Raw genomic sequence first — 20,802 nt, forward strand, 5'->3', positions numbered from 1 at the left:
ATATTATTGATATGGATGCTTGCCATATTTTGTTAGGGAGGCCTTGGCAGTTTGATACAGATGCAAGGCACATGGGTAGGAAGAATACCTACCAATCGGGAAAAGAAGGTACACGTTATACTCTGTTACCCATAGCTGAAAAAAATATTACAACTGCTCCAAAAACACATGAGAAGAATTTCCTTACCATCACCCATCATTATGCTGAATTTGTTAAAGAATGTAAGGATACTCATGAAATACATTTGCTAGTAGTAAAAGGAGAAGATGTTAATGATGAAAATAAAATTCCAGTAGAAGTACAGGGACTACTGGATGAATTCAATGATGTAGTTCCCGAGGAGTTACCAAATGAACTCCCTCCCATGAGAGACATACAACACCATATTGATTTTGTTCCAGGTGCCAGTCTACCTAACCTCCCACATTACAGAATGAGTCTTATCTTATCTTATCAGTTTAGTCTTATCTTATCTTATCAGTTCAGTAGGATAGATTAAGGGTCTAGCATAACTGGTCTAGCATCGGTTTAGTCTTATCTTATCCTTCTATAGGCGCTTTATTAAGAATTTTAGTATCATGACTCCCATTACTGAATGTTTGAAAAAGGGGAACTTTCAATGGGGAGAAGAACAAGAGCAAAGTTTTGCTCTCATAAAAGAAAAATTATGTTCTGCTCCTGTTCTTGCCTTGCCAGATTTTAATAAATTATTTGAAGTTGAATGTGATGCTAGTGGAGTTGGCATAGGGGCTGTATTGTCCCAAGATAAGAGGCCCATTGCTTTCTTCAGTGAAAAATTATGTGAAGCCAGAAGAAAGTGGTCCACCTATGACAATGAGTTTTATGCTGTGATTAGAGCCCTGAAGACATGAGAACACTATTTAATTGCAAAAGAATTTGTTCTCTACACTGACCACCAGGCCCTAAAATATCTTAATGGGCAAAAGCAATTAAGAAGTGATTTGCATGCTAGATGGTTTGCCTTCCTAGACTCCGTCTTCGTGGTGGTTGATAGATTCTCAAAAATGGCTCACTTCCTCCCATGCAAGAAAACAACAGATGCATCCGCAACAACCAGATTGTTTTTCAGGGAGATTGTCCGCTTGCATGGGGTACCCAAGACCATCACATCAGATCGTGACACACGGTTCCTCAGTCACTTTTGGATGACCCTGTGGAGGTTGTTTGATTCATCACTTAATTTCAGCAGTACAGTCCATCCGCAGACAGATGGACAGACAAAAGTGGTAAACTGGACCTTAGGGAATTTAATTCGCAGCATATGTCGGGAGAGGCCAAAACAGTGGGACTTCGCCATAGCCCAGGCTGAGTTCGCCTACAACAATGCAGTGCACAGTTCTACAGGCAGATCCCCATTCTCCATCGTGTACATGAAGGTCCCTAACCATGCACCGGATTTAGTGAAGCTACCCAGAGTACCCAACGCCAGTATCTCAGCAGAACAGATGGCAGAACAAATCCAGTTCGTCCAAGAGGCCGTGAAGCAGAAGCTTGAGCAATCCAACGCCAAGTACAAGATGGCCGCAGACAAGCATTGACGGTCTCAAGTGTTTGATGTAGGTGATGAGGTTATGGTCTTCTTAAGGAAGGAAAGAATTCCCGTAGGTACCTACAACAAGTTGAAGCCTCAGAAGTATGGTCCATACAAGATCGTGAAGAAGATTAATGATAATGCCTATATAGTGGACGTACCAGATCATATGGGTATATCCAAGACCTTCAACGTTGCTGACCTTCACCGGTACCTGCTAGAGATAACACTTGCCTATCCTAGTCATGACTCGGGGTCGAGTTCTCTCCAAGTGGGGGAGAATGATAGAGGCCCATCCCAAGGCCCATCTCACCCCTAGGGGCGGCAACTCCTAGGATAAGGACAAGAGTCCAAGATAAGTCAAGAAAGGATAATTCAAGACTTAATCCAAGACTTATCAAGAATCCAAGATTATCAAAACTCTTCCAAGATTAGCAAGAATTCAAGACTCCAATCAAGATCCAACAAAAACTCCAAGAAGCATCAAGAAATCCAAGACTCCCAGATTCATGCATAAGGAGAGCCAGAGAGATCGGACGGTGGAAGATCAAGCCCAAGAATTACAAGAGGGTTCGACCTTATCAAGACAGCCCAAGAGGATCAAGATCAAGATCAAGATCAAGATTCATGTTCTTTCCTAGTTCTTTTACAATTTCTAAATGTATTATAAATACTGCTATTTTCCCAGAATTAATCATCAATTCATACTTCAGATTTTCAGAATTTCTTCAAGTTCTCTTCTTTGAGTTTTTGCCACCTTTTCTCTCTCCTAGAGAATTCGGTGTTCTTCGCTAGAAGCTAGCGATCGCCTGGTGCTTGCATAGCCAGCTCCGGTTTCCATTGCTTCCACGCTGCGTCATTATGGGTGGCCTGAAAATGCTATAGTCGGAAGTTTTGTAGGGGGCCTGCATGAGGATATTATGATAGAGGGGAAGGCCCTTCCCTTGCTATTGTCGGTGCCGCTGCAGTGCTGGCTAGACTTCATGAAGAGCACCTGAATTGGCTTAAGAAGATATACAAAAATCCTGGCCCACTTTTAAAGATCCCACCCAACTGGCCGGACCAGGGAACCCAAAAACCACTGCCACTGGTCCAACCGTTCCCCTGAGAAAGTTGACTTGGTTGGAGATGCAGTCACAAAGGGAGCGTGGTCTATGTTATAACTGTGATGAAAAATTTGCTCCCGGCCACCGCTGCAAGAGCCAGCATCTCTTCCTCCTCCGATCTGATGAAGCTCTTGAGGAAGACGAGTCCCAACCCCAAAGGTTGAAGTTGAGGTTGATACAGACGAACCGAAGATTTCTTTACAGGCCCTAATTGGCCTAGACTCCCCCAGTACCATGATAGTTAAGGGGACAGTCAAGGGACGTCAAGTTTCCATCCTAATCGATAGCAGCAACACCCTTAACTTCATTACTGGGTTTCTGGCTCGCTAGTTGGGCTTACCGGTTGGACCAGTCAAATTCTTTTCAGTCCATGTAGCTGATGGGAACCGACTCAGATGTGGTGAGGTGTGTCGAGCCATAGATCTCATGGTTCAAGGGCACTGGTTCAGCGTTGAATTGCATCCGCTAAACTTTAGAGGGGCTGATGTGGTCCTTAGTGTCCAATGGTTACGCCAACTGGGGCGGGTGGTATGTGACTGGGAGAACCTTACTATGGAATTTACTGTTGACGGGAAACAGTGTACCCTTAAGGGTTTGGAGCCTAACCAACCACGGGCGGCTGGTTATAACTCTGTGGCCAAATAGTGCCAACTCATTGAACCCCCTCTTGTGATGATGTTGGGCCCTAACCTCAGTGGGCCGGTGCTAACAACTAAGGAGGCCTTACAGCTCTCACCAGACCAGGAGCAGGTCCTGAAACAACTTTTGAAGGCCTTTGAAGATGTGTTTTCCGGTCCTGTGGGCCTTCCACCCCCTAGAGCCCAGGATCACCAAATTCTCATTCAACCTGGAGAAGGGCCTGCGAATTTGCGCCCCTACAGATATCCAAACTACCAGAAATTGGAGATAGAGAAAATAGTGAATGAACTTTTACAACAAGGGTTGATTCAACCCAGTTCGAGTCCCTACTCTTCTTCGGTTCTCCTTGTGAAGAAGGATGGGACATGGAGGTTTTGTGTGGATTATCGTGCCCTGAACCAGATCACTGTCAAGGATTGGTTTCTGGTTCCTATTATAGACGAGTTACTTGATGAGCTCAGGATGGCTACTGTATTCTCAAAACTAGACCTAAGGTCGGGCTACCATCAGATTTGGGTCCACCCGACTGACATTCATAAAACAGCCTTCTGGACCCACGACGGGCATTATGAGTTTTTGGTCATGCCCTTTGGGCTGACCAATGCCCCGTCCACATTTCAGTCAGTTATGAATGACATCTTCCATTTTTGCACCGGTTTGAATTGGTTTTCTTTGATGATATCTTGATATATAGCCCTGATTGGACCAGCCACCTTGAGCACTTAGACATCACTTTGGACCTTCTTAGGAAGCATCAATTATTTGCGAAGTCCTCTAAATGCATATCCGGCCAGAATCAGGTGCAATACCTTGGCCATATAGTGTCTCAAGGAACGGTCACAGCCAACCCGGAACCAGATAATGTGACCAGCATGGTAAATTGGCCTAGGCTCTCATCAGTTCGTAGCCTTAGGGGATTCCTTGGACTGACAGGTTACTACCTGTGCTTTATTCGCAATTATGGGCTCCTAGCTGGCCCACTTACACGGCTGTTGAAAAAGAATGCATACACTAGGGATGATCAAGCTGAAGCTGCCTTCGAGGAACTTAAGAAAAGCAGTCTCTACGCCCTCCCCGATTTCTCTCAAGAATTTGTCGTTAAGCCCATAGACTTCTTCAGTAAGGCATTGTCAGGTGTAGCATTATTGAAGTCCACCTATGAAAAGGAGCTTATGGCTGTGGTTCTTGCTGTTCAAAAATGGAGAACTAGGGCGGCAGTTTGTGATAAGGACGGATCAAGACAGCTTAAAATACCTCTTGGAGCAGCAGATTCACACGCCGGAACAACATAAGTGGTTATATATTGTTAGGCTTCAATTACAGGCTGGAATACAAACCTGGGCCATCCAATAAGGCCGCTGATGCCCTGTCTAGGGCCCATGAATTGAACTCCATAGGCATTTCCAGGCCCGTTTACCCTCTCTTGGAACAGTTGAAGGCTGCAGCCCAACAAGACCCTCACCTACAGCAATTTTGGGCTCAGTATGCTTCAAATCCTCTTAAGGTTCCCGGTTATACAGTCATCAACTCAGATCTCTTCTATCAGAACAAAATGGTGCTACCTGCCCAATCTCCTCTAATACAGGACCTCATACAACTTTTCCATGAGTTGGCCACAGGTGGACATTCAGGTATTCTAAGAACTTATAGAAGAATTGCTTCACACTACATCTGGACTGGAATGAAGAAGACAGTTCAGGAGTTTGTCGCCAAATGCCCCACTTGCCAGCATTACAAGTATGAAACTCAAGCTCCAGCAGGCCTTCTCCAGCCCTTGCCTATACCAGATCAGGTATTGGATGATATAACTATGGATTTGATAACCGGTCTACCCCCATTATTTGGAAAGACAGTAACTCTAGTAGTGGTAGACTGGCTTTCCAAATACAACAACTTTCCAAATACAACAGCCCAGGTTGCCAAGGTGTTTGTCCAAGACATAGGCAAGCTCCATGGCACGCCGAGGTCTATTACTACTGACAGGGACCCCACCTTTGTGAGCAGATTCTGGTCTGAATATTTCCAGGTACAGGGATCTCTCCTACACCACAGCACCAGCTACCATCTCCAAACTAATGGACAGTCAGAAGTGGTAAATCGGTGTTTGGAGACTTATTTTAGGTGTTTCACAGGAGAAAAGCCAAGGCACTGGGTCAAGTGGCTGCCATGGGCTGAGTATTGGTACAACACCAACATACCATAGCTCCACTGGAACGACTCCCTTCAAGACCCTATATGGGAGGGAGCCACCAGCCTTACTACCCCTATGAGAAGGGGTCCACTTAGGTAGCCGAGGTAGAGGACCAACTACTAGCTAGGGATGCTACCATTCAATCCCTCAAGCACCACTTGGAAAGAGCAAGACAGGTTATGAAGACCCAATATGACAAAAAACACCGTGACATCTCTTATCAGGTGGGGTACCTAGTGCATATCAAGCTACAGCCCTAAAGACAGACATCAGTAGCCCGCAGAACATGGCAGAAGTTTTCACCTCTATTCTTTGGGCCCTTTCGCATCTTAGAAAGGATTGGAGAAGTTGCTTATCACCTTGACCTCCCAGCCACTGTGCGGCTTCATCCTGTATTCCATGTTTCCTTACTGAGGAATGTAGAGAAGATGGGCCGAATGGCCTATAGGCTGTTTATCCTTTCTTACTGTTTATGTTCCTTTTTGTAATGGGCCTTATTCTGGGCCCATCCTTTCTATGTTATGTTCTTTGTAATTTCTTGCCCAACTAAGGGCCTCCTTGTAATTATTCAAATTTAACTTAATAAAATAGTGTTAGGGTGTTAGAGAGAGAGTAAGGTTCGAAACTCTCATACTCTAAACCCTTATTGCCACCATCTCCTTCACCTTCTACTCCATAGAAGAAGTATTTTCTGCTGTTCTTTTCGATTTCTTTTGATCTCTGCATCTATTCTAAACAGTCCCACACTCTCAAGGACTGTTTTTCTTCTAAGAAACATCTTGGGGAAGGATCTATCACTCAGTCCTCAGTACCCCGCCTTCACTGATGAAGAGGAACTGATAGTTCAGCCGCTCAAGATCTTAGATTTCTGTTGGGTTAAGAATGGCCAAAAGATAGTCCAAGAAGCTCTGGTAGTTTGGGAACAACTCCTTGCAGAAGATGCCACCTGGGAAAATTTTGAAAGCCTCAAACAGCAGTTTCCTCACTCCAACCTTGAGGACAAGGTTGATCTCTGGGAGGGAGGATTTGTTAAGACTCAGGGAGCACGACATCAGCCCACCCAGACTCCAACGGCTAGAACCAGCCCAGCTCGAGCAGCAGCTGAGAAAGCTCCCCCTAACGGCAAGCCTGGACCACCTGTCATATTTGTTTGTGAGAAGGCCACGTCAGTAGTCTGTTATAACAGCCCATGTGCGACATGAGCTAATGATTATAAATATTGGTATTACAGAAGGAAATGCTTAGTGCACCATTTAATTAGAATTATCTCTTCTTCTCTTTCGTAGGAGACAGAGCTGCCCTCGAAGCTGTTCCTGAGGTGGGCAGTAATCCATCATCCTAGTGCAATTGAAGACATTTGGCTCTTTTAGCTAAGGAGGCTTGCTGATAGGATGAGCTATGAAAAAGCCCGAGTAATTTGGCATGTGCCTGGACTTTTTGGGCAATCACTAACTGGTGAATGTAATAGAGAATGGAGTTGATGACTAAATATCTAGGTGTAGATGTGGGGTTCACCTTTCACTTTTCTTGGATGCGAGTGAGCTCAGGATTCTGTTGGACTTTGGTCTTGAGGAGGTCCAGTAAGGGTTAGCTGGTTTGTGAAACACCTAAGTGGGCCAACTTGGTGACTTGCAAGAGAGTGTCTGCCACTGGATTTGATGAGCTGGGCTTATAATCTATAACATAGTTGAAGCCCAACAATTTAGATATCCAGTGTTGTTGCTCTGAGGTGTGTATCAATAGGTGCTTTAAGCTCCTTTGGTCAGTCCTTGTGGTGAACCAGTTACCAGTAAGGCCTCCACTTTTGAACTGCTAAAGAAAGGCTATGAGCTCCTTTTTTCCATACATGGATTTGGTTCAAGCCTCATCTAACAAGGCTTTGCTGAAGTAAGTCTATGGATGCCCATCCTGCATTAGTACAGCCCCCAGAGGCAAGCTTGATGCCAGATGTGTTGCGTTCTACTACAAATTTCTTGATGAAGTCAGGTAAGTTGAGCATAGGGGGTGAGGATACTGCCAACTTCAATCCTTGCACAAGGCTTTAATAAACCTTCTGTAGCAGTAGATCAGACCCAAGAAGCCTCAAAGGCTTTTGATGGAGTTGGGTTGCGGCCAAGATTGCATGCAAGCAATCTTCCATGTTTTTGTCATCACCTGCCTGGTTGAAACAGTTTGGCCCAAGTAATGAATCTTGTTCTGCCTAAGGCAACACTTTGAAGCCTTGGCAAATTATTGGTGTTGCTGGAGGCCCAAGGTGGTGCGAAGATGCTGTAAGAGCGTGTCCTAGTCCACACTATATATGAGGATATCATCTAAAAATGCCAAAATAAACCTATGGAGACAGGGATGAAATACTTCATTCATCTAGGCTTGAAAGGTAGAGGGGCGTTAGTTAAGCCAAATTGAGAGAGGAGTAATAGGCTCTAAGAGTCTTATCTCCTTGCTTGTGCCCCAACCTAAAGGGAAAAAAAATAAAAGCCACCAAAGAAAGAAGAGAATTTTATGTCACTTTCACCAACATGAAATTCTACAAAGAAGTTAACTCTGAGATTTCTTCACCGTCTCAAGACTGAAATTTTGTCTTACATTGCTTCATTATGTTAACAATATTTGTTGTTATATCATTTTTTTTATCCCTGCCACCACCCAAGGGGAGATAGAGATAAGAGTCTTGTTATTTAGTGTCTATTTCTGCATTTCAGGGATCGGTCGCTTCGTTTGTGTGTTGTTAGATGTGGATTGAGTAGTGTGGGACAGTGGGAGTTGGGAATTGTTAAGAGTCGACTATATAGGAGTAGTTTTTTCTTTTCAGTATATATTATTAGTGTGATGTAATGTCTATTATGTGCAGGTTTAAGTTATATGTCCCATAATTAGGGGTATAAGAGTCTTTATGTACTTAATCAGAAACATGTAAATACAATCTTCGACTAGAGAAAGAACATCATTTTCTCTAGATCGAACCAGTTTTCTCCTCCTCTTCTTTCTCTCATCTCTCTCTTTCTTCTATCTTTATTCTCTGCTAATCTAGGGCTAAAACCAGTACAGATTTGTTCTGTAATAGGAATTATGAAACATAGATTTTTTAATGATCAATTTGTGGGATGGGTTTATGATTCTTGGTGGAGTGAATAGAAGGAGCAAGATGGGAGGCGAAGGGTTTCAGCAAGTCAGTAAATGTAAATCTAAGCTAGCTTTCGAGGCGAAGAATTTTCTTGTTGAAGAGTTTCAGGAACATGGAAAGATAGGCCTGAAGTTCAAAGAAGAAGGGAAACCTACAGTATTATTGGCCAGGGATGCTGTTATTTGGCTTGAAAGGTTTCCTGGATGTGGCATGCATTGCAGCCGAAACCAGCAACTGGAAGAATGAGATGCACTTGCAGAAGAGAACTTTTACAGTGGGGGTAAAGGAAAATAAGAACGGAAGATGGTGGGAGTTTTTTGGACGGGGGGGGGGATACAGAGTTTGTTTACCTGAAGGCAGAGGGGCAGCTTCGTAGTGGTTATGGACTTGGGCACAGAGAAAGAGGAGGAATCAAATCAAGGAGGTTTAGAGGGACTGGTAGAAAGAAAAGATACTGCAACAGGAAGTAGAGAAGGGAGAAAAGCTAAGTCACAGTTAGTGACAGACAGTTTAACTAGTAGCTTGAACTGGAATAACACTTATGTGTTCTCAGTCAAGAAAAAACCCAACAACTGGGAGGAGGTGTTGCCGGTTATAGTTTATAAATTTCATCAGTTCTCAGGAGCTACTGTCAGAGGTTTCCTCTCTAATCATGTGATTTCTGGCCGATCAAAGAGGTCACTGAAATTGCAGCAATGGCGTTTTTCTCTCGGTGGGGTCTGATCACCATCTTTAAATGGAAACCCATATCCAATGTTATCACAAACCGTTGGAAGAAGATGTATGTTGACCTGGAAATTTGGGATTTTGCATCCATCCTATGGACAGTGGAGGTCTTCAATCAAATAGGGGAGTGTTGTGGCAGCCTTATAGAAGTCACAAACTCACAAAGTACTTGACTGATCTTTGGTGTGCGAGGATTAAAGTTGAAGGGAAATCAGCATATGCAATCTCCTGATTACTTGATATCCATTACAAAACCCACAAGGTTTGGGTCACACCTTCAATGGAGATGAGCTTGTGTGGAGGGCACTTTGATGTAAGGGATGATGAGGTGGCAAAGGTTCGGCGTGTGGACAAGGAAGGTTTGTGGGTAAACAACAGATGGAATGTTTCGTAGAGAAGGAAAGAGGGGACTTGTTGACCAGGAAAGGCACCACAAGTTTTTCCTCTTGTTTTGGAGCTAAACCAGCCGAAAGATTTTAATCATATGGTTGAATTTGAATCAAGGTGTTAAAAGGGTAAAGAAAAGCTGGTGGTTAACGTAGATTGCATACTAAGTACAAACCTTCAAAAAAGGCCCAGTAAACCCATAGCCGAAGTCGAGTAAGCCTATGAATTTTGGCTCTTTTCTCTCTGTTCTTGGTTCAAAAAAGGCTAACTAGGAACTGTTGTTAAACCGGAATCGAGAGGTGGACCCTATCCCAGAAATGGGTCCTCAAATCTTAAGAAATTAGGTGAGCTTTTAAGGGATCACATGACTTCTATATCCCAGTCGTTGGTTGACCATAAAATTATTCTATCTTCATCTTCTATGGTCGGCGACAGTCCCTCAGGAGCTCCTCTTCGACACTACAGTGGAAGAGGTACAATCGTTGGGTCGAGAGAGAATGAGAGATAAGGAAGAAGAAGGTGATGAAGGTTGGGTACAGTGTGACTTAGATAGTGAAGAGGGCAATGATGAATGCAGTATGGGTAGTGGAGATTAAATATCTAGGACGAAGATTCGTTGAACACAGTGAAGTTGTTTGAAGAGGAGGCCTTGGTGGGTGTTGGATTGAAGTCTTTGTATGTATGAGTATTCGGCTGATAAGAGTTCTTATTAGCCTATACTTAAGTTTAAGTTGTCCTGTACTGGGCCTTTGTTAATGGGCCTAATCCTGTTTAATGTTTTAAGTTGTCTGGGTGTCCCATCACTAATCAGGGGCATTCTAGTAACTTCCTGTATCATTGTACTACACCATAATATAAATAATAGTACTGTCGACTGAGTAGAGAGTTCGACATTCCTGCATCTCTTCTTCTTCTTCTTCTCTTTTCTGCTACTTCGGCTACAGTAATTTAGCTTTCATGGTATCAGAGCATTAGCTTCTTCCTGGTTTCAGCCGGCACACACTCTCTTCTCTTGTTGTCTTTTCATCTTCTCTCTCCCTTTTCTGGGTTGCTGTAGAGAAGACCTAGGGGTGTAAGAGTAAAGCAAGTTCGAACCTAGGGTTTCTCTTGGTTGTGGGACTCAAGGGAAGTAAGACCCAGAAGTAGATGTCCTACTAGGTTATTTCCAGCAAATAGTAGCTATTTGGCTACTAAGAGAGGTCTGTGTAGGACAGACCTAGTTGAGGACTGATTTCAGCAGTCCTAGCACTAGCCGAAAGGGGCTTAGCTACTTCTACAGTTACAGCTTCGGTGCTCCAGCAAGACTTGCACAGACTTAGCTTCTTCTACAGAGCCCACTGTTCACTTGCTACTGTTGCGGCCTCGAACTGTTCACTCACTACTGTACCCGAACTGTTGCAGTTTTTGGTTCAGCCCAAGTGAAGTCTATCTAGTGTTCTACCAGCACTGTGAACACTTCTACCATCATAGCAATGTGGCAAACAGCTCCAAGTTCAGGGTGGTTATCAGTCCGAAACCCCTCACCACTGCTGTGAGATTACCTAGGGAGCTGCTAGCTCCAGATTGTTCAGCACTGTGAACCCTAGTTGAGGACTGATGTCAGCAGTCCTAGTATTGGCCGCAAGGAAGGGCACTCTCTTTACAGTTGCAGTACTCAAAGTTCAAGTGGAGTCTGCATAGCACAATAGTTGAGAACCCTTAGCTTCAGGTCGGTTACCAGCCCAGAACTCCTTGCTTGCTGTTGTAACTGAACTGTTTCAGAACTGTGACAGTCTCGGCAAGTCTGAAACTGTGTCGAGTGCTGTCAGAACCTGCTGTGGTCATTTCAGCTAATCAGATCTGCTCCAGAACTGGTTCAGAACCTTCAGAACTGCTTCGGCTAGTCTCAATCAGTGTCACCTACACAGTGGCTGCAGTCAAGATGTCTTCAATACCCAGAGATGTTTCTTCTAGAGATAACAGGCCTGCGGCAAGTGGGAATTTTGTCACCAGCAACAATGATGACAACTCACAAAATACATCAACAGTGTCTTCTTCTCCTATGGGACAGGTTGTTGATTCCTCTGGAACTGCTACATTGGGCTTCTCTGCTAGTGAGGTTGAGATCCTTAGTAGGGCATTAGCCCGTCTAAGAAATAATTCTTTTGCTTCTACATCTCTTGCTAGATCAGGTACAGCCTCTGCCTTCAGTGCCACTGGCTTTATTGACTCTACTTCTTGGGTTATTGATTCCGGTGCTACTGACCATATGACACATATGTCTTCCCTATTCTCTTCATATCATTTGTTGTCTGGTCAGGATAAGATGAGAGTTGCTGACGGGTCTTTCTCCACTATCTCTGGAAAGGGAATTGTTGACCTAAGCAAGGACCTCTCTCTTAAATCAGTTTTACATGTTCCCAGTCTTACCTCAAATCTCGTTTGTTTCAAAACTTACCAAAAATTTGAACTGTAGTATAACCTTTTTTCCTACTCATTGTGTCTTCCAGGACAGATTGACAAGGAGAACGATTGGGTGCGGTCATGAGTATGGAGGCCTCTACTACCTTGATGCAGACATCGGCTCAGCCTTACAAGTATCTGCTGCTAGTAATCCGGAAAGTGTGGAGTCAATAGCTAAGCTGCATTTTTGGCATGCTAGGCTAGGTCATGTGTCTTTCTCCTCATTAGAAATGTTGTTTCCCGAATTGTTTAAGGGCATTCCAAGTCAGAGTCTAACCTGTGAAGTATGTCAAATGTCAAAACAATGTAGAACTATGTATCCAATTTCCAGCAATGAAATTTGTGCTCCTTTTGATTTGGTTCATTCTGATGTCTGGGGCCCTTCACCCATTGTTTCCTTTGATGGCTTCCGGTACTTTATCAGTTTTATTGACCACTACTCTCGTTGTACATGGATCTACCTGTTAAAAGGACGGGATGAAGTACCACGGATAACCATGGCATTTTGCAAGATGATTGAAACACAGTTTAATAAGAAGATTAAGCAATTCAGGTCAGACAATGCTGCTGAATACTTTGAAAAATCCTTGAACTTATTCCTGGAAGATGCTGGCATACTACATCAGTCATCCTGTGCTTATACTCCTCAGCAGAATGGAGTTGCTGAGCGCAAGAATAGACATCTATTGGAGACAGCTCGAGCCTTACTATTCCAACACAAAGTCCCCAAGCAATACTGGTCTCAAGCTGTACTTTCCGCATCATATCTGATAAACCGGATGCCATCTAAGGTGTTGGGTATGAAAACCCCTTTCTCTATTTTGTGCCCCACTCTTCTAGATTTTCCCCTTCCTCCTCGGGTCTTTGGCTGTATATGTTTCATACATGTGAAGGATCCAAAGAAGACTAAGCTAGATCCTAAGGCTACAAAGGGAATATTCTTGGGGTACTCTCCTACACAAAAGGGTTACAAGTGTTATGACCCTGTCTCCAAGAGAAAGTATGTCACCAGAGATGTGGTGTTCTTTGAGTCTCAACCCTATTTTCAGTCTTCTCAAAATCCTCTTCAGGGGGAGACTAGTGGGATGGAAGAGGATTCTCATTCTCCCTCCTTTTTTGTTCCCCTATCTACCTCGGGTCTTCCATCCTCTCCTCCTATTCCTTGTTGTGACATTCCGGGTCAACCCAGTGAGGCTCCCACTGTGCCAGTTACCTCTCCTGATGCTGCAGATGTTCTTGAAGGCTCCAGTAGGCAACAAAAAGAGATACTTACATACAACAGAAGGAAAAGGGGTCCTCAACCTCATGACAGCAACCAGTTGGACTCAGATCAATCTGTCTCTACAATCCAAGGTAATTTCAACTCTCATACTTCTGATTTGGATCTTCCTATTGCTCTCCGTAAGCCTATCCGCTCTTGCACCACCCGGCACCCCATTGCTGATTTTGTTTCTTACTCACATTTATCTCCTACCTATCACTCCTTTGTGTCTGCTCTTTCCTCTGTGCGTGTTCCTTCTAGGTACTCAGAGGCTGTGTCTGATCCAAGGTGGAAAGAAGCTATGAATGAAGAGATGAAAGCCCTAATGAAAGCAAGAACTTGGGAATTAGTGGATCTGCCAGAGGGGAAAACCACTGTTGGGTGCAAGTGGGTGTTTACTGTAAAGCACAGGGAGGACGGGTCCATTGAAAAGTACAAGGCCAGACTTGTGGCAAAGGGGTTTACTCAGAAAGAAGGGATTGACTACAAAGAAACCTTTGCCCCGGTAGCAAAGCTCAACACAATTCGGGTTCTATTGTCACTAGCAGAAATTTTTTCATGGGAACTTCATCAGTTGGATGTGAAGAATGCCTTCTTAAATGGTGACCTTCATGAAGAGGTATTTATGGAACCTCCACCAGGCTATGACTTTAGTAGAAAGGTGTGCAAATTGAGGAAAGCATTATATGGGTTGAAGCAATCTCCCCGTGCATGGTTTGAGAGGCTCTGTGGGGCCATGAAGAAAGTGGGGTACACTCAGAGTGGTGCAGACCATACCTTGTTCATAAGGAGATAGGATAGCAAACTTACTGCACTCATTGTTTATGTGGATGATATGGTAATTACCGGGAATGACTTGGAAGAGATAAAAAGACTGAAGGAGTTTCTAGCTTCTGAATTTGAGATCAAAGACTTGGGTCATTTGAGATATTTTCTTGGGATTGAAGTTGCCAGGTCAAGAGAGGGAATCTACATATGTCAGCGGAAGTATGTTCTTGACCTCCTAGAGGAAACAGGCATGATGGGGTGTAGGCCAGCAGATACTCCAATGGAACAGAACCATGGTCTGCAGGAATCAGTAGGGGAGGACTACTATGATAAAGAGAGATATCAAAAATTGGTAGGGAAGCTGATATACTTATCCCTCACTCGGCCAGATATTGCTTATGCTGTGCATGTTGTCAGTCAATTTATGCACTCTCCAAAGATTCCTCATATGAAAGCAGTTGAAAGGATTCTCAGGTACTTGAAGACTTGCCCAGGGAAGGGAATTCTCTTCAGGAAAAACAATAGAATTGAAATTGAAGCCTACACTGATGCAGATTGGGCTGGGTCTGTTGGAGACAGGAAGTCAACCTCGGGTTACTGTACATTTGTGGGAGGAAACCTAGTCACATGGCGCAGCAAGAAGCAGAATGTAGTGGCTAGATCAAGTGCAGAAGCAGAGTATCGAGCTATGGCCCATGGGGTTGCTGAACTCTTATGGCTCAGAACTCTTCTTAATGAACTTGGCATTAAGGCTGAAGGTCCTCTCAGGCTGTATTGTGACAATAAAGCTGCCATCAACATTGCCAACAATCCTGTGCAGCATGACAGGACAAAACATATTGAGATTGATCGGCACTTTGTTAGAGAAAGAATTGTCTCGGGTGAACTCTGTGTGCCTTATACTCCATCTGAGATGCAAATTGCGGATGTACTGACTAAAGGGCTGGCAGTAGCAAAGTTTAGGGACATGCTTGGCAAGCTAAACATGATTTATATCCATGCTTAGCTTGAGGGGGAGTGTTGGATTGAAGTTTTTGTATGTATGAGTATTCGGCTGATAAGAGTTCTTATTAGCCTATACTTAAGTTTAAGTTGTCCTGTACTGGGCCTTTGTTAATGGGCCTAATCCTGTTTAATGTTTTAAGTTGTCTGGGTGTCCCATCACTAATCAGGGGCATTCTAGTAACTTCCTGTATCATTGTACTACACCATAATATAAATAATAGTACTGTCGACTGAGTAGAGAGTTCGACATTCCTGCATCTCTTCTTCTTCTTCTTCTCTTTTCTACTACTTCGGCTACAGTAATTTAGCTTTCAGTGGGGACCGATAACAAAGATCCTAAGAAAGATGTTCGGAGATTGACTTTTTCAGACCTGTAGGGGAGTTCGACTCGGTCTCTGAATAAGGAGAGAACCTTATCTCTAGACCAAGACACTAGCTCAGGGTGTCCATGGGGAAGCTCAGGAAAAGCGACACCTAGTGACTTTGCTGTTTTGTCTCCTAAAAAAGGGATACCTCTTAACCTAAGTGTTGTTCCTCAAGCTTTTGTTAACCCTTCTGCTCCCTTCTTTTGCTCCGTTTGTTGTGCCTTGTTCGTTCAGAACTAATTTTCCTCTTGTTGGTTATGCAGAGCACACGCCCATTCAATAGAGAGTTAGTGATCAAGGCCTCTACTTGTCTGAATCTTTGGGGATAAACAATAAGCTCATGGAAGTTACCCAGGTTGGGGAGTTTATCTGAAACCTAGTTCAGGAGAAGTTTGAGGAATTGTTGATGGGGGAAGAGGAGGGTGCCAAAGCTATTGAAGTTTTGGGTGAAGAGGCAGGTATATATGGTGGCTAGGTCAATGAGCAAGCTGAGGTAGAAGGAGATATGGAAGAGAAAGTGAAGGAGTTATTGATTAAATTGTGGCTGCAACCTGAGACTTCGGAAAAAAAAAGGTGGTGAGAGTTTTCGGTAGTTAAGGTCTATGGTTGTAAAACTAAAGGAGGAGGTTTTAGAAGTGGAAGAAGAGAAATGAACTTGAAAACCTCCGATGCAACATTAATTATGATAAATTTGGAGGGAAGGCTGATGGAAAGGGAAGAGGGTGGGTTGAAGTAGACATGTTGTTGGATTAGGGGCTCAGTAAGGGACTAAGGGAGGTAAGATGAAAATCATTAGGTGGAATGTCAGAGGTATGGGTAGCACTAGAAAGAGGAGATCTATAAAGAGTCTCGTACTCAAGCAGAAATTGAAATTTGTTTTCTTCCAAGAGTCAAAGCTGATAGAGATAGATATTTGTTGGATTAGGAACTTCTGGAAGGGAAGGAATGTTAAATGGAGTATGCTCCCATTGTGGGGAGCTTCTGGGGAATGTTAAATGGAGTATGTCCCCATCATTGATAGGAAACTTAATAGTTTCAGTAAAATCAAGAGATGTAGTTGGTTTCACATGGGTCCTGACTAATGTCTATGGATCAAATTCCTATAGGGTAAAGCGGGAACTGTGGGAAGAACTCTACTCTATTAGAGGACTCTGGGGTGGTCCCTGTGTGATTGGGGGAGACTTCAATGTTATCAGACTCTCCACTGAAACCTCTCCTCAAAATCACTCCATCTCTACTAGTATGAGGAGCTTCAACTCTTATATCAATGATCATTCCCTAAAGCTATGTTTGGTTTGTATAGGTTTCCCTACCTTTCCCTTCCTGTCCTTACCTTTTCCATCAAACCAAACATAGCCTAAAGGAATACCCCTTGTGTCAAGCCAAATTTACATGGTTGAACATTCAAAACAACCTTGTTTGTTCTAAGCTACAAAGGTTTCCATTTTCTGTTGATTGGGAAGAATTTTGGGATAGATTGGTTTGTTTTGCCCTACCTAGACCTGTGTCAGACCATTGCCCCATTATGCTATTTCAACTTTCAAGAAGAGATAGGTAGTAGCCCTTTCACGTTTGGGAACATGTCTCTCTCACACTTTACTTTCACTGAAAACATCAAAAGATGGTGGGGTGATAGTGTCAAGATTAAATGGGAGGGTTACAATTTCACCAAAAAATTACAAAAGGTGAAAGGGGAGTTGAAAGATTAGAATAAAGAGGTGTTTGGGCTAATAGGGGAGGAAAAGGAGAACCTATTGGACAAAATTGGGGAATTGGACTTGAAGGAAGGTGTGGGTGATATGAGGGAGGAAGACCGAACTTTAAGACATGAACTAAAAAGTAAGTTGAACGAGATACTAAGAAGAGAAGAGATAATGTTGGAGGCAAAAGTCTTAGAGCAGGTGGATAAAAGAAGGGAATAGCAACACTAAGTTATTCTATCAGCTAGCAAACAATAGGAGTAAAAGGAACCACAACTTGATGCTGGCTGTGAATGGTGAAGTAATTCTTGATCGTGAGCTGATAGCAAAATGCTTAGTTGATCATTTTAAAAATTTATTTGGCTCCTCACCCCCTCCAAGGCTTTCTGTCAGTGGTTTGGGGTGGCAGAGACTAGATAGAGAGTCAGTCAGTTGCGGAACTGGAGAAACCTTTGAGGAGACTGAATAAAAAAAAATGGAGTGTTTGAGATGGATGCTTCTAAAGCCCTTGGACCAGATGATTTTACAATGGTTTTTTTTCTCCAAAATTGCTGGTAGATTATTAAAGGAGAGTTATTAGGAGTGGTTAGGGAATTCCATGAGAGGGGTGTCCTCAATAGAGGAGTATGCCACCTTTGTTTCCCTTCTCCCTAAGTCCCTGACTGCCTCTAGACCTCAGGATTTCAGGCCCATCAGCCTTGTATGGAGCCTTTTCAAAATTATTGCCAAAGTCCTTTCCTTGAGACTGAAGAAAGTGCTACCACTACTAATCCCTCAAAACCAATGGGCCTTCATCTCAGGTAGGCAAATTATAGACCAAATCTTGATTGGCAATTAAAGTGTAGAGGAAATAAGAAGAGGAAGATGCAAAGGCTGGGTTTGCAAACTTGATTTGGACTTTTGGAGAAAGCGTATGATTTTGTTGATTTGTCATTCCTGGATTTAGCCTTGATGAATTGTGGGTTTGGTGATAGATGGAGGAAATGAATTAGGGGCTGTACTCATTCTTGTCATCCATTTTGGCCAACGGGGTAGCTAAGGATTTTTTTTGAAAGGTCAAAGAAAATTCATTAAACTGGAAACCAAACCCGTACATCTCAACAAGATGGTTGTCTAGTTGACAAACTAACTACAGAATATAAATGACACACAGCTAAGGATTTTTTCCCAGCTAGGTGAGGCCTTAGACAAGAAGACCCTTCATCTCCATTCTTGTTTAATATTGTGGTGGATGTCCTGAGTTGTTTGATTCAGAAAGCAGATGAGTTAGGGTTGTTGAAAGGCTGACCAGTAGGTAGGGAACAAGTGGTGGTCTCACACTCCCTCTGTTGACGATGTAATGATTTTTTTTTTTGTCAGGATAGGGGGCAAGAGGATGTGAGAAATTTTCAGATTTTGGTAAAATTCTTTGAGAGGAGCACTAATCTGAAAGTAAACTTGGAGAATGATTGTTTAGTGGGTTTAAACTTAGATGAGAGTGTCTCAAAGAGATATGTAGAAATCTTAGGGTGTGCAATTGCTTAGTGGCCCATCAAATATCAGTCTTCCACTAGGGGGAAACCCGAAGTGTTCTAGTTTTTAGAATCCGATCATTAATAGATTTACTAAAAGGCTAGCAGCTTGAAAGAAGAATTACATTTCCCTTGGTGGTTGGATAACACTCATTAAATCCACTTTCAGCAATCTCCTAGTTTACTATCTTTCTATGTTTAAAATCTCGGTCTAAATAGCGAAAAGAATTGAAAAGATAATGAGAGATTTTCTTTAGGAACTGAGAGAAAGGAAAAAGGACCATTTTATTAATTGGGAAACAGTGTGCAAGTGTAAAGAGTAAGGGAGGTTAGGGATCGGACAAGTAACTTCAAGAAACATTGCCCTTCTGGGTAAATGGCTGTGGAGATTCCCCACTAATTAACACAAGCTTTGGCACCAGGTTATCGAAAGTATTCACGGATTACACTCTAATGGATGGGACGTGGACTTCATGTTAGAGCTTTTTCCTCACCTGGAAAACTATTTCAGCCATCTCTCCCTGTTTCCTGACGTTTATTAGGGACGTGGACTCTAATGGATGGACGTGGACGTGGACTTCTTCCTTGATCTCTTTAGGGACTTCCTCTCCTCTTCAAATTGTCTTCTAAGAAACTTTTGGAAAGGTCCAACCCCACCCAAAATCAGAGCCTTTTGTTGGGAGGTTTGCCATGACAAATTTAATACAATGGAGACTTTACTAAAAAGAAAGCTGTTGTGGATGCTCTTGCCGTGGGAACATTTCAGTTGTGCGGTTGTCATCTGTCTGGTTGTTATGTTTGATATTAATGCTATATATAAGTTATTTTGGCATTGATGCTTGGGCCATAAATCCTTGTCTTCTATATGTTTGAATTTCTCTTTTGTTTAATAAATTATTTCTTTTACTAGAAAAAAATGATTGTATCATATTGTTTGCTGTCATAGTCTGCTATTATCAACTTAGTGTATTTAAATGAAGAAGTTTTTCATAGATTGAATGGAGTGTGAAAGGAGGCTCATTAAGGAACATTGAGTCTGCTCGGCTGTCCATTCCGTCGACTTTGAAGTATGATGACTCAAAGAAATGGTAAGAACTTCCATTGTCAACAGATATCTGTTTAACAATACAACCAGTGTTCTCATTTGTATCATACTTGCCATATATACTTTCTGATGGTGTGTAGTTTTTGCTTTTTTTTTTTTCTTGATGTCTTTTTTTTGTTTTATTTTTCTTTAGATCTGGGGTATTTATGCTGTTGCTTAAATGGAGTAATTTGTGCCAGTTAGAAGTGATTTGTTACACACTGAAGGGGCTAGAAGAGCTCAGGGTAGACCAAAAAGGACATGGGTAGAAGTAGTAAGAAATGATTTAAGCACTAATAATTTGCAGTGGGTATGGCTTTAAATAGAACAGGTTGGCAAAACAGGATTCATGTAGCCAACCCCATATAGTTGGGATAAGGTATGGATGATGATGACTTAAATGGGGTAGTTTAGGAACTACAGTAATTTCTTAAGAAGGGGCATGCCTGTAATTATTTTTTCAGTTATGAGATTATTTATATTTATTATTTAGTGACCTGGCTGACTGGGAGAGTTGAGTATATCTCCTCAATTGGAAAATCTTCTCTCTGTTGTTCTGTTCTCCTATTCTGCTCTTTCTTTGTCATCTTTACAGGGATGGTGTCAGAGCAAGGATTACAGTATACTGGTTCTCCCTTATCTTCTGACCTGCCTTCTTCTGTACTCCTTTACACAACTTTGAGAGCCATGTTAAATCTGATTGGTGCCTCATGAAAACAAACTCCAGAATTAACCCTGCTAAAAATCTAAAACTCGAGTCTTCTCAATAAATTTCTTGTACTGTTCAGCATGGATTCCTCTATTCTAGAGCTTCAGGGTGATCCATCTCTTCCTAGATAGATTGCAGTGAAGAAAAGTACATAACAACAGACTTCTCTCCCCTGCCTCAAATTATTGGCCTCTCATTGGAGTTGATAAACCTTCACTATGTTCTTATCCT

At 42.7% G+C, this 20,802-nt stretch overlaps 1 protein-coding gene across 1 annotated transcript in view; it reads left to right on the forward strand.

Annotated features, from left to right (window-relative positions):
- Positions 1 to 20,802, forward strand: part of LOC104589189 (esterase/lipase/thioesterase family protein) — a 102,151-nt gene that overhangs the window by 42,558 nt on the left and 38,791 nt on the right. Inside the window, exon 8 of the mRNA XM_010247423.2 lies at positions 19,772 to 19,866. Within this exon, the coding sequence (XP_010245725.1) occupies positions 19,772 to 19,866 (95 nt within the window). The remainder of the gene's footprint in view (positions 1 to 19,771; positions 19,867 to 20,802) is intronic.

Source organism: Nelumbo nucifera, chromosome 5, assembly GCF_055504915.1.
Source record: "Nelumbo nucifera cultivar China Antique chromosome 5, China Antique-T2T, whole genome shotgun sequence".
Lineage (NCBI taxonomy): Eukaryota > Viridiplantae > Streptophyta > Magnoliopsida > Proteales > Nelumbonaceae > Nelumbo > Nelumbo nucifera.